The following is a 14,496-nucleotide window of genomic DNA, read 5'->3' as shown; positions in this document are numbered from 1 at the left end:
AAAATTTGCGATTAATCGTCAGGTAACTATTGAAGTCATGCGATTAATTACGATTAAAAATTGTAATCGCCTGACACCCCTCGTGTAAATATAGGTCACGTGCTGCCTCATATCAACATATATATATATTTTTTTAATCAGATAAAATAACAAATTCTAAAAACGTAACCAAACCCAACTATAAACGAGCCAAAAATAAAATACCAAAACCCTCATCCATGACCTACTTTTGGTCCCGACTCCAAGTATGGGAAACCCTGCTATAGATTGTAACGGATATACTGTACAACTCGATACACATGCTGTTGCTGAGGTCAGCGGTCAGACTATTAGGGAACGTGCTTGTTGTCAACACACCACTTGGCCCAATATTCAATCAATCTCTAGAGAGTTGATGGTGTCAACGCATTCGGAAGATGGGGTCAAAGGTAATATTGATTTTCTTCACTGCTAATCAAAGCCACGACTTGAGGCTGGGTGATGTCATCGCAAAGCCGAACGTCTTCAGTAGTTTCGTGCAGAGAGTGTCAAGATACATTTGAGGAACAGCCTCTCAAATATAACATAGAATAGTTAATAATAATAATAATAATAATATATAATAATAATAATAATAATAGCGAATTGCAACAACTTGTACTGTTTGTCATATATGAGAGGTTCTGCCTATTTCAACGCATCAGGGTGGGAGAAATGTGGGTCAAGTTTTAAATTTCAACACTCCCGTAGAAGAATTTTCCAATACTTTTACAGTATATACAGTTATAATCATGACCTCAGAATGCGTTAAATTCAGTTTTTTTCCAAAGGCTCATTTTTATTTTTCAAACACCCGAAGCCCCTTTCACACTGCACACTTTTCAAAGACAGCTTTTTTCGTCATCGCTTTTTGTGTATAAAATGTACGGACATGACAGGAGGAAATGAAGTCAAAGAATATTTTCCTGCTCTTGAGGGAGTCTCAGAGCAAGTAAATCAATAGCCCCTTTGACGCAGCCCATCAAAGCCGTCTTTTTTCCGTGTTGCAGTTCTGCGTGAAAGGTACTGACACGGTTTCAGTTTCAGGTGCTTATAATAGGCTTGTGTACATGCCTCAGGCTCAAAGCCATGGGGCTCAGGCTTTAGATTCCTGATTGCTGTCAAACACTCACCTTTCACCCCTACCCACTCCACACACAGTCAAGGCTAAACAGCACAAGTTAGTAGATGTTTTGTAACTAGTTACCACAACTGGAGCCTTAGCTGGTTCATTGATTCTGGCTGATTTTGTCTCTCTTTTTTATGCACATTAAAAGAGCCAAAAGTCACTTTTTTTTGTATCTCTAAAGCGCCTACACATTCATAGGATGGCAACTGTATAATGATCAATTGATTGATTCATTGAATGTAGGAATTCTGTTGATTGTGTGTTAATGATTGATCATTAACCACACCTGAAAAAAGGGCAAAATGGAGTGCAAGTCTAAACCAGCAGAGGTGCTGTTGAGTCAGTTTGAATGTTAGCATTCTGTACATGCTTTGTTGCAACAAGGGATGGCCCAGTATTATTTCATCGATTGTTTAGGGGTGTAGCTGTCTACGTGTATTAGTATTTGGATTTTTTTCTGAACAAAATATTCAGTATGGTACAGAGCCATACATATTAAGTACCGTTATGCTATACAAATTAAAAAATATATATATATTTTTAATTTACGACAAAAAATGTCATGTTCTTCGGTGTATGTATATCAGTTTGCTGACCTAACTCAGAAAACAGGTGAGCCATGATTGGTTGTTACCTACTTCCTCAGCACAGGTGACGTGGGCAAAAGTTATTTTTTTAATTATTAATTGTACAAGAAAAATAATAAAGTTATCAAATTAATTATGCACAAAATATTAAGTTTTTACTGCTGAAAATATGTATAAAAAATGATTACCATAAAATCCAATGAATAACATGCACCCGCGTATAATAATAATAATAAAGCATTATATGTTTAGTATAATTTTCAACCTATGGAAAATGTGTTGTGTCCCATCCTACCTGACATCCAGGTTGCCATGGAAACAGGCAGGGACAGGGGTGTCCCTGCGAGTCATTTCCATGACCTCCTCGGGGCTGACGCTTCTCAGAGGCACCACTATCGGTATGCCGAGAGGCCCCCGGCCGCTGGGCAGTGGCATTGGGACCGGGTGGCCGGGCGATTGAGGGGCACCCCCGTCAATCTTGGCTTTCTTCACCTGTTTTACGACCACAAATGAAAAAAAGAGAAGTGACAGAAAAGGCCAGTCAGCATGTGAGGCCAGATATGCCTTTGACATTTGTGCGCTGCCCATCTGACACCACACGCACACACACACAACCTTTTCTCAGGATGCAATAAAACGTGCATTCGAGGATTGCCGCAGATGGCGGCAAGTAATTAAAGGCGCAGCTGATGAAACCATAAAAAACAACAACAACTGATGTTTGATTTACCGTGCCAACCCGGAGCGGGTAGAGCTGTAGCGATCCGCCGATTGTGTTATAGGCGAAGAATCGTAACCTGACCACGGCCACCTTGCGACATGGACCCCTCTGCATCATCAGCGGCAACGAGGTTAAGCTCGGCAAAATGGACGTCCTAATGTAGCACGCGGGCACAAAATGCTTCTGATGTCACGGCTAACGCCAGCGGTGGAAACGCTTGATGTAATGGGTTCGGTTAGAAGCCAATTCTCAGCGGGCCATTTCCATTCAGGTCCTCACTAAATGCCTCCCATCGACCCAATCCCAGTCCTAATGGCTGAATTTGTGTAATTAGCGCCACTGCTGCTTCAGCTTGACCTGCTAGCCAATTTCAATTCTTCCTGGATGTGGTATTGATTCTTCTAAATGTCTTTCACAAGAAGCCAATGATTGACCACCCACAGGCATCACAGGACTTACTTCCAATGATGCATTTGTGCTTCAAATATCATTTTGGAATCATATATGAAGACATTTGTAAAAATCATTGCTGTCAACATCACAATCAAGTATCTAAGTGTTGTTCCGATCCGATCGCGTAATCAGAAATTATGGCTGATCACATACATGATCAGTAACAGGTGAAAAGATTGTTTTTTTTCTCAATTTCTTGAGTTTTAAAGGTTATAAAATGACATATATTTTATTTTTGCATTGTTATTTTGTGCTACAATGCTAACATACTATAGAATGATTTTTCACTGCTGTACTCGACTTGTATAGTTGCCACATAGAAAGGTCACATTTTATTCACAATTTTTTCAAAGCGAGGCCATTTGAATGCGCTCTGCGTAGCAAATTTGTTTTTTGTTAGTTTTAGGATAATTTTTAAAGTAATAATTTTTATCCTAACCAATGACAGTTTTATTTTCCTGATAAAAAAAAAAAATCTTAACAAAGGCTTTTTTGTTGTTGTCATTGTTGCTTTTGAATTTAACAAAAATGAATTGTTTTATCCTAAACAAAAAAATAAAAAAATAAAAAAATACAGTGAGCAAATAAACACTCCCCAGCCACCATATGAGGAAGTACAAAAAAAAAAAAAAGAAGAAGCAATAAACATGACTATTGTGTTCACTCAAGGAAATATACAAAACATTCCCAATGATGACATCAACTTAATGGCTGGTGCATCGTAACTCAGACCACGTTTAAGAGCTTCAGCAGTGATGTCTGCGTGTACGTGAGTGTGCGTGTGTGTGTGTGTGTCAGCGCTAATCTCAAACAGCAACGATATGAAAAGATATTTTTTATTACCTGAAAATCTTTCGCAGGTATGTTTGGCCTTGAGGGTGGGACACAGATTTTATGAAGTAAGTTAATATGTGCAGTGATGATTAATGAGCTCATCAATCATTAAGGAGGTCAAAGCCATGAATATCTGGGTTTCAACTGTATCCAATGTCTTCTTTCCCTTATTTTTAAACATGTGGTAACATGATTATATATTCACTTCATTGGCTATTTTCTTTACCAATAAGTCATTGATACAGGGCATTGGTGTAATAATCAACATTTACTGTATATAGTGAGTCGAATACCCTGAATATGATACGTTGAAATAAGGCCGGGTATCGGCTTGATACCGTACTCGCCCATCACGATCAAGATCTTGGAATGGATGATTTCTAGTTGCACAGATTTGCAATCCAAACAAAATGGAAGAATTCCAACCTGCTCTCTCGTATCATTTTAAATGTCAGTTACTGTATTTTTTGTTTGTTTGTTTTGCTTCCTACACTTCCATCAATCATGTGACCATCACCACCGATTAGGCCTGATACATAACTATGTGTTTATGGGTGGCAATTCAAAAAAATATATAATTCTGATAAGAAAGCAAGAAATAGATCTTTGAAAGGAAAAGAAGCAGATAACTGGTAAAGCCGTTGAATGATGAATGAATTATATGTGTACAGTGATGAATGAATTATATGTGTACAGTACCTTCCTTTTCCTAGGCCTCTCGTGTGTGCTACTGTTGGCTTGGCATGGAGATTCTGCATCATTATGTCCAACCTTTGGGGAAAAAAATAGGGATGAATGGCTTTTTGAAATTGCAAGCAATTAATTTTTATTGTTAATTAAAACCCAACATTTTAAAATTAATTAAAAATATTTTCTTTTTTCAATTTTGTAGAAACAGCATTGCATAAAATTAATTACAATAAAGTTTACATATATTTTTTTCAATTAAAATTGTATTTATTTTTAAACATTTATTTTATATTAAATATTCTTAAATTCTTAAAAATTCTTAAATTTAAATAACATAACATTTTAATTTAACACGTAAATATAATTCTAAACTTAAATGAATTAAAAATGTTTAATTATTCATTATTTCTGAATTATATTTCTATGATAAAACTTCCAAGCAAATGTTTGAAACACTGGTGTGTGAGAATAACCTTCCGCTGCCGCAGTCAGCTGATAACATCTGCAAAGCCGCGAGCGCACGCAGAAAAACAGCTTTTCCATAAACAGGCCCGTCCGCGTCACGCTAATCACGCCGCATGCGTCACATGGTCGGTGTTAAAAGGGCCTATGTGACGGAATTTGAAGGGCGCACGCACCTGGGGATGTCGGGAGCAAACAACAATGCTAAAGCCTTTCGGGTAGGGAACGCTCTGTGGGGGGGAAGACGCACACAATTCATCCTGCAGGAATGACGCGTGCATTGTCTGGAAAAACACCAATTAGACCACCCATTTACATTTTAATGGAATCTAATTAATTTCAATAATAGCTATAAAACGCCAGTAGTTGCAAACACCTTCCTTTTCTCGTTAGTTAATTTTCTTCAAAGTAAGCATACAATGATACAAAAGCGGGGGTGGAAATCGCAATACTTTAATACACAAACCTGTGTGAAATTTGATCCTTCCAACCCCAATAATTTGTACCTCCAATCCAGATACTAGAAGAGGATTATGGCCAGTGAAGAGAACAAAAATAAGGGTTGGCAGGATTCGCACTTCATTCTCAGAGTTCTGATTTTAAAGTGAGAATTTTGACCTTAATCTCAGAATTCTGACTTTATTCTCAGAATTCTGACATTAAAGTTAGAATTAAGACTTTGTGACGTAGAGCTATGAAATGTGGGGGGAAGTCAGAAAGTAAGAATTTTGAGAATAAGGTCAGAATTCTGACTTTAAAGTCAGAATTCTGACTTTAAAGTCAGATAATACTGAGAATAAAGTCAGAATCCTGCCAACCTTTTTTTTCTTTTCACTGGCCCTAATCCTCTCCCGTAAAATACAGCGCTGCCAATCTTAATATAATTAAAATTACTATTAATTTAAGTTAATTAAAAAACAAAAACAAAGACACATTTCTGATTCGACTCAAGTGAGCAAAAACTGTGGCTACCGCTAATGCTGGTTCAACTACAGGAAGCAGAGCAGAGGAGTGGAGTGAGGAAACATTAGTAGTACTACAAATAAACCTGAAATTAAAATCCAGCACGCGAGTGGATCATATGTACTGTTGTCATGACATCAGACTGAGGTGCATACGGCCTGGATAGACTTGTTGGATGTTTTTGGGTGCGCACGCATGTTTGTAAGGTGATCTGACAGGGACTGGAACAACCTGGCAGTCAAAGTCACGTTTCACTATGCCACCAAGCATCCATCCATCCTTCAAGACGTCATTGTGAAGGTTGACGTTCCAAAAGTGGAACTACAAGTGCGGTTACATGCGTAGGAACTGTGCCACAGTAAAAACAACACTTAAATAATTAAATTCATCGTAATTCGTAAAAGAAAAAAAAGCCACAAAGATCACTGAAATAACTTGTTCTGGGCTTGCTTTTTGCGGCATCCAGCACATGTCTTGAATCTGTGCAGAGTTCAGTGAAATCTCAACACTCTCAAGGCATTCTGGGGCCAAATGTGCTCAGGGGCTGCTTTTTGCGGCATTCCACAGGAAAACCGTGTTTAATCGGCGAAGGGTAAAATGAAATATCAAGACAATCAAGTCAGAAAGCTTGGACTCTTGTCATATTCTGGAAATGCTTTAAGCTGCATCTAGCACGGTGTTGTTTGAATCACTGGAACGTGCCGTGAAATCTATGTCGCCAAAAAAACCATGCGAAAAAGCCAATGAAAAACCAAAACATACACACGCAAGTTCATCATTTGATTCCATCTGAACTGTGCTAAGGTCTTGTATAACGTGCGCACAACCGCATCTTCTTGATTTGGAATACCGGTAAATAACACCGGAAGAAAAAAAAGACCCAAAAAGCCAAAGAAAAAGTAAAACAAGACACAAAGTAAAAGAAAATGCTAAATATATGCACACAAGTTCATCACTTGACGCCTGCTTAACTAACACGCATGATGACGTTTCCTTTTGGAATAATTATTGACAGAATAATTTTTCTTGAAAAATCCTAAGAAAAAGCCAAATAACACAAAAAGCCCCCCCCCCAATTGTCATTAAACCTCTTGCCAAACTGAGCTGAGGTTTCGCATTGTGTATTGCGTAACGGCATCTCTTGTTTCGATCCAAAAGTCACAGAAAAAGACGCACGTTAAGTCAGTTTCCAAATAGTCCACCATTTACCTAGCGCAGTGGTTTTCAAATATTAAATATATTGCAAGTAAGTTAATAAACGTAACTAACTAAACGTAACTGTGTAAAAACAAATTAGGCAAATGTATTGTACTTAAAAGTTAATACAAATGTACTGTACTTAACAAAAGTAATTACAAGCACATAAAAAAAAAAAAAAGGAAGACACTGTTCCACTAGAGGGCGTCCATGTACCATCAACAATGGTATGCATACTAACCTTTGAGAATCACAAATATCAAGGCTTTCTATCGTCGGAACGATAAGTAGTGAAGATGGATGTTTTTAAGAAGGATGTTTTGTTCCAGTTGTTTCCTGCCGGCCAAACAAGGCGATCAATAGATACATAAGACACTGGCCACCTGTGACAAGATGTCCACCTCCCGCAATCAATACAGCTATCAATTTTTAGCCCGCAGTTACGTAAGTGGCTGTCCATACGCCGCCCTGCTGGGTTAAAAGGCCAAGAGTGGCGTCATAGGTCAGATGCTTGAAGCAGCATCAGATGATGTCTGCTGTACTGCACTCAGCAGAAACAATAACAAACAAAATTAACACGTACATTGACCGGGATGACGTCGTCTTCTTTTTCTTCGTCTTCTTTTTCTTCGTCTTTTGTGTCTGCTTCGAATACGCTGCTGTAGTTTTGGATGAGCTGGACCAGGACTTTGTTACAGATGTTCTGCTCGTTGAGGGCCTCGAACCCGGGAGCCACACTGGACCGCAGGGAGAAGAAAATTACATAAAAAAAAAAAAAAGGTTAACATGGACACACACACAACACTGTGGAGTGACCTTGGTTAATAATGTGCAGCAAACTTGCTAATAACATGCATTAAATCGCCAAGCTTCAATTCAGCTGATAGACTGTTTTAGTGCTGCTGTTTTGGTTAGCAACTACATTCAAATGGGCTTGGCAGCTCGCTCTTCAATGCCCGACATCCACTCTAATAATTGTTCCAAGCACCGACCCCGCATGACATAAAAACATCTTTAATACCGTACACTGGAAATAATCAGTTTACGTGCTATGGTAGGTGCTTTTGTTTTAGTTAGCAAAAGGGTAAACACGGGCTCAACAGTTAACTGGTGTTTGTGTGTATTTAAGGCAAAACATTACGTACAAACTGTATGACGTGGAATGCTGGAGTAGGATTCTGATAAATGGCTCAGCAAGCAAAGATGATGTGAAAAAGCCTGACTCATCAATTATTTAAGACGGACGCACCTTGATGAGGTTGCATTGTGCACTGTGTTTTGCCATATGTACACCATTCCATGCATAACATAAGGCTTTTTGTTTTCTTTGTATATTCATCAATTTTATTTACTTCAGATCCAAGTAGGAATATTTTCCTCTAGCTCTGATTCTGAATTATACCACATAATGTAAGAATAATCGGATCCATTATTAATTATGGTTAAATATGAATATGGTTATTTGATGAGTAGGATAAGTGACTGAAAATGACAGGCTTTCTTGAGAGGCAACAGCACCACCTGCTGGCCAAACATCACAGACGCTTTAGATAATTTAGGTATCTGTGGTCAGATACAGAAGAATTTCACAAATTTAAAAAAAAATCTGAAAACAGACAAATTTCATTGAAGAGTACAATTTTCAAAAAACAAAAAAAACAATAAGTAGTTTAAAAAAAAAAATATATATATTATTATTCAACTGTCCCATTTCGCTCCATTCATAACTGGTTTGAACAAAATTTACTATGCGCATTTTAGGCAGATGCCTCCTTTGTGTGATGCGTGAGTATCTTGAGTTTTCACACTCACTGGAAGACACTGGGTCCGAACACCACGGCAAGGTTTTGAGCGTTCATTCGGTTGTGCTGGTGGTTGCTGTCCACCAGTGTGAGGAAATGGCACAGGTAGCGCAGCAGGCTGAGTCGAATGCCCGGTAACTGCTTCAGTTGCTCCCTCAGGGTTGAGCAGGAGCCCTCGTCGCCAAACTCTATGGACACGCGAAACACATCAAGGTATGAGCTCCACATTCCACTGTGGGTTAAGATAATTTTTACTAAAAATGTTGGAATACTTCAATGGCAAAGATGGGTACACAATCACACTTGCCACCTGGCCCCTCTGTACACGGGCCACTTTGTACCTAAATTGGGTGGTCACTGTGCCTAACAGTAATGAGGACCCTGCAAACCTTTCCAAATACAGCAAAGTATAGTGTGAGCTGAACCTTCGCGGGGTTTGGTGACACGTGTGCCCCAGAGCCTCACGTAACCTTAATCCAGCCCTGGTGTGACTTGATCAGAGAACAAGACTTGATTGCGTGCCATGTTCATTCAGGATTTGTTCGTTTTTTTGCAGTGCCTTAAAAAAAAAAGAAGCAATTGTGCGTTTTTTTTCGTGGTTGTGGCAGGCACGGAAATAAGGCACCTGTTCCAATCATGAGCATTCGTGTGCTGCAAAAAGCCTGAAAATATGTTGATACTGTTACTAGGAAATACATTGGGGTCAGAGTTGGATAAATACACGTATGCAGATTGACCCCAACATGCCCAATGACGCACATTTTGTCAAGCGTGCGTGCGTGTGTGTGAAATAGCGCAGCCTGATTGTTCATTCAGTTGTCTAAATTTGTTAAATGGACCAGTGCATTTTACAATAAAAACTATTTAGTCGGAAATACACATACAAATTTGAGGGGAAATAATCTTAATTTGGATTGAAAAAATATTTGAGGGGAAAAAATAATTTATTGAAATCGTGCGGTCGTATTATCCAAGCTTTCAACAAACACGCTTTATTTATATTTACATGAATTTCTACTTTTCTACTGCTAAACATTATAATACAAGAAGCACACAAAAAAGGACCGAGAATATTGCTTTGGGTTTTTTTACACACTGAACCATTTTGGTTGTGAAAGTTACCATTTGAAGGCCTTTTTAATTCAACCCTACTCTTTTTAGGAATGATACCTTAATGAATATATACATATTAAGAAAATACTGTGTACCGTACTTAAATAGAGTAAAAACACACCAAAAAGTAAATAAAATAATTTTACTATTAATGGTTCATCTGTTCTTTTTAAGCCCTTAAAAATAAATATTATAACTTAATTGCGTTTAAACATATTTAGAATTTACACCTAACTTAAATACATATTTACATTAATTTATTTATACATGTTTAAATAAATAAATAAAGCAAAGTCCCAAAAAAGTGTGTAAAATATTTTTATATATTTTATAATACATCTTTTTTAAACAATTTTCTAGAATATTAACTGACACCAAACAAAAAAAATCTAATTTACCTGAAAATATAATGGAAAAAGTAAAATCAACATACATGATAAAATATTTAAACTGACTATGATTAGCTGTAATCAATTTAACACAATTTTTATAACTTAAGCCATAAAATAGCTCACAAAATGGCACTTGCACCATTTAAAGTATAATTAAACATTGTACACTTTAATATATCGTTGATAATGAACTGAAAAGAAATCAGGTGAAGAAAAAGGGAAAAGATATTTAACTAAAACTACACAGTTATAGAAGAACATTTATCTCAACATCCTCTCGTCTTGTTGTGTATGATACAGCATGCCAGCTCCTGCAGATGAATTCAAACCCACCAAACAAACCAAGCAAATCTTCCCCTCACCTTGGTAGTGTTGCACCAGCGCCTTTTGGACGCCGGGTTCCACGAGGCCTTGGGGGAGATCCCTCAGGTACCTTTTGAGCAGGCTGGCCACCGTACACGTGTCCGTGTCGCTGCCAATGTCCGCATCCTCATCGCTCTCCAGTCGCTGCCGCAGGGCCTCAATGGCGCGCACGCTGCCGTTCACCCGGAACAAACCTTCCTGCTGCAGCGCTGTGGGGGTCACAATCGTCACTGTTTTCTAGTCTTCATTTTGTCAACGAAAACTAAACAAAAACAATTTTGTCAACACACATTTTTCACCGGACTAAAAACTAGATTAGATTAAAACCCTCATTAATAAACAATAACAGACTAAATAATTGTGCACTTTTGTCAACTAATGAAGATGAAGCAAAAATGTACTTGACTAAATAAAAACTGGTCTAAAATCGATGGACATTTAAATTCATGAACAAAAACGAGATGAAAATGATATCATTTTGCAAAATCTTGTCTCTGCTAATCTGTCACTGTGACACTGTCATGTGACACGCACCCTTTCAAATCGGCAGCGAGCAAGTGCAAACACATGGGGCAGACAGGAGGGGGATTCACAGTGAAAGGTAAAAAAAAAAAAGAAAAGAAAAGGACATTATAGTTATAATGTAACATTAATTAAACAGCTATAACGTTCCAACAATAATGTTAATCCGACCACTAACTAATGCGCTAAAAGATGAGAGAAAATTTAATGTGAAATAGTTTTAGATCCAAAATGTTCAACATTATCTGCTGTCAAAAAAAATTATACAGGGGTAAAATAATTGTCCTGACTACAACTTTTGGGGCTAAAATGTTGATAGCTTTTGTTGACTAAAACTAGACGAGTAAAATTAAGTTTTCTTGGAATAAAATAAAGACTAAAATGCTAGATTTATAGTCGACTAAAAATTGATGAAATCAAAACGGAATGAGGTTGACTAACAAGCGTGATTGAAACTGAAATGAACAATTAAGTAGTGCTCAAATGTAAATAGTACACACTGCAACTTTGCCTTAACAAAAATTGTCCACTGTAAATATGCACAGCGAAGTTCGGCCCGGTGCTCGAGCACCCTGCGACCCTCGCGAGGCTATGCCAAACTGAAACTAGATGAATATCTCCTTTTATGCCTCACCATTGTTGCGCAGGTGATCCACCATCCTGCGCACGACCAGGGGCACGCCATCCTCAGTCAGGCCCCTCTCTTCCAGCTCGGGGAGGGGTGCCCCGAACAACCTGTTGTGCTTCGCCACCAGCGAGCGTGCTCTCAGCACGGGCATCTGGACCATCTTCTTCATGTCCTCCTTCACCTGCACCGCCGTCTTGTTGTGCTGCACACACAACGGCGCTTAGTGAGGAAGAAGACGAAGAAGCTGACCTTGGCCATGGTTGCACCCGCGTGCCGGTAAGAGGAGAACAAGGAGAGCCGGACGGTGAGCGTTGCCACGACAGATCTCGGGTTACCACGCAACATCTTAAATGTGCTACACACAGACACGTATAGAGAAGTCCTCGAGGGAGGCTCAATGTCTCATTAGGGGTTCACACGAGCGTGCAGTGCATCTGGAAAGTATTCACAATGCAAGCACGCAAAATGTGAAAAATGCTGTGAATACTCGCCGGATGCACTGCGCAATATAAAGAGTCCATCAAACAGCCGTCAGTGGACATTAGCTTCCATAGGTAAACATTAAGCAGCTGTTATTATGTCTATCTTGTCTCAATTTGTACTTGTGCGTAAACACACTTTACAAGCACACCTCTTACGTTTGTTTGCATTAGGACAGCGAGGACGTAACTCTTGGTGTGTTTTTTTGCTATGTATATTGTTAACAGCAACATGGAACTGGTGCATGGTTTGTTAAACTACATTTTTTTTATTATGTTCAATTCAATTAAATTCTTTAAAAGAAAAAAAAAGCATTGTTAATGTTATTTAAGATTTAAGTGTATACTTGTATACATACACTTTTTTAAATTACGCTTATTGCTTATTAATAATATGCTTAATCATTTTTTATTTTATCTTTAAATAAGGTACCTGCTTTTACTCTTAGCATGACTTCACTTGTATTTCTATTTTTTTGTTGCAGTTATCCAAGCATCCATTCATCTATTTTCTTAACCTCTCTTTTTATTTTTATTTATTAATATTATTTTATGTTGTATTCTAGCGAGCCCAATATGACTATTCGATTTAAATAACTTTTTAATTATTATTTTTTTACTTTTCCAGTGTTAATAAATAAATTATTGCTTACTCCCAGTATGATTATTAAATTTGTATGTTTTATTTTAATATTGTTATTACTTGCTTGCGATAAGATTATTTTTATTTTATTTGTTGATTAGGGTTGATGCCTTCTCCCAAATATGTTTACAAAATGTTTAATCATTTGACTTTTTTTTTTTTTAAATAGATTTGCTAACTCCCAATGCAATTTTTCCGTTTTGATAAATTTTTACTTTTTAAAGTTTTTAAAGTTTTAAAATTTTGAATATGGTTAATGTTTCCTTTCAATACGATTATTCTGCTTTTCATTTTCATCCATTTTTAATACAGGAAGTATAAAAATAAGTTAACCCTAATGTGAAATTGTAAAATGTTTTTTTTTTATGCTCAGTTGTTGCCAAAGCAACTCACTACTTCAATGACAAATGACAAAGGCAGAATCCTTTTTTTTTTTAAGTTAACCGCTGCAAAAACAACAAAACAGTCTAGCAACAAGTCGACGCGGAAACATTCAACTTGAACAGACTGCTTTAGAGTCTGTGAGACTTGGTTTCCATGGCAGCGGTGGGACAAACCACATACGAGGGAGCAGACCCTTGCTGTGGCTTACAACAGTGGCTTATGGCCCACCCAGGGTCAGCTGCTTAAACCGCCTCCCATGCCCCCCCGACCCCCCACATATGTCGCCGAGTGGGCTTTCACGGCAGCATATGCTACAATAAGCACGACACGCTTCCGCAATCAACACCAGTATCAGAGAGGATTTTACAAGCATGCTTTGTAGTGACATTACTGACTAGAGAGCCAAGTAGTGGAGGGACTACATCTGTGTGAATGGGTTTAATGCCTGCCTCACTGTTGTGTCAGAAGTATTTTACATGGAATTGCAGCAACATGTTAATACTTTGTAAGCATTTATTTACCTGTGGCTGCAGCCAACTTGTTTTACGCTATGAGTAAAGCAATTGAAACCCATCAGTCACAATTTGATTGTGGCTCTTCAGTATTTGCAATGCGTGCTCTATTGGGTGGAAATCAGGTGATTTGAATGGCTATATTCAATTAGAGTATAATGCATTTATTTTCCTTTGAGTTTTTCCCCCCCCCAACGCAATATGGTTAGCAAAACTGTTACCTTAACACTGACTCCACCATGTTTGACTTAGGTGCTTTGGATCGTTACTTCTCACTTCCCCTCATTCCAATACTCCCGTGTTTACATTTTTAGGTGCTTAAAATGGAAGCACTGTACTGTACAAAATGGCTTTCATTACTAAATGGTAAATAATGTAATGCCAGTATATATTGTGGTGAATACATGGAATGTCCACACTAAATGATTTGTTGGGTGTTATATTTTAATTTTTAATTTTGGCACCTCAGAAGAATCTAAAAACTTAATTTGGTTAGTTATAAATCACTTTTAGTCAAATTGGCATTCATTTGTTGATTCTTCGCCACCATCTTTGGCATGCACATGACGTGCAATGCGTTTTGATGACCACATAACGGTATACT

General features: G+C 37.9%; 1 protein-coding gene across 3 annotated transcripts in view; it reads right to left on the bottom strand.

Moving 5' to 3' along the window:
- Positions 1-14,496, bottom strand: part of fam13a (family with sequence similarity 13 member A) — a 45,024-nt gene that overhangs the window by 29,953 nt on the left and 575 nt on the right. For all 3 annotated transcript variants that reach the window (XM_086083343.1, XM_086083344.1, XM_086083345.1), the window contains exons 2-7: positions 11,881-12,076; positions 10,724-10,933; positions 8,867-9,044; positions 7,638-7,791; positions 4,442-4,513; positions 2,030-2,226 (exon numbers count right to left, since the gene is read on the bottom strand). In XM_086083343.1, coding sequence (XP_085939469.1) covers positions 2,030-2,226; positions 4,442-4,513; positions 7,638-7,791; positions 8,867-9,044; positions 10,724-10,933; positions 11,881-12,076 — 1,007 coding nt within the window. The remainder of the gene's footprint in view (positions 1-2,029; positions 2,227-4,441; positions 4,514-7,637; positions 7,792-8,866; positions 9,045-10,723; positions 10,934-11,880; positions 12,077-14,496) is intronic.

Source organism: Leptonotus elevatus, chromosome 8 (assembly GCF_054856555.1).
Source record: "Leptonotus elevatus isolate MCC_2025b chromosome 8, RoL_Lele_1.0, whole genome shotgun sequence".
Taxonomy (NCBI): Eukaryota; Metazoa; Chordata; class Actinopteri; order Syngnathiformes; family Syngnathidae; genus Leptonotus; species Leptonotus elevatus.
Note: the sequence above shows the minus strand (reverse complement) of the source record. Positions and strands in the feature narration are given on the sequence as shown.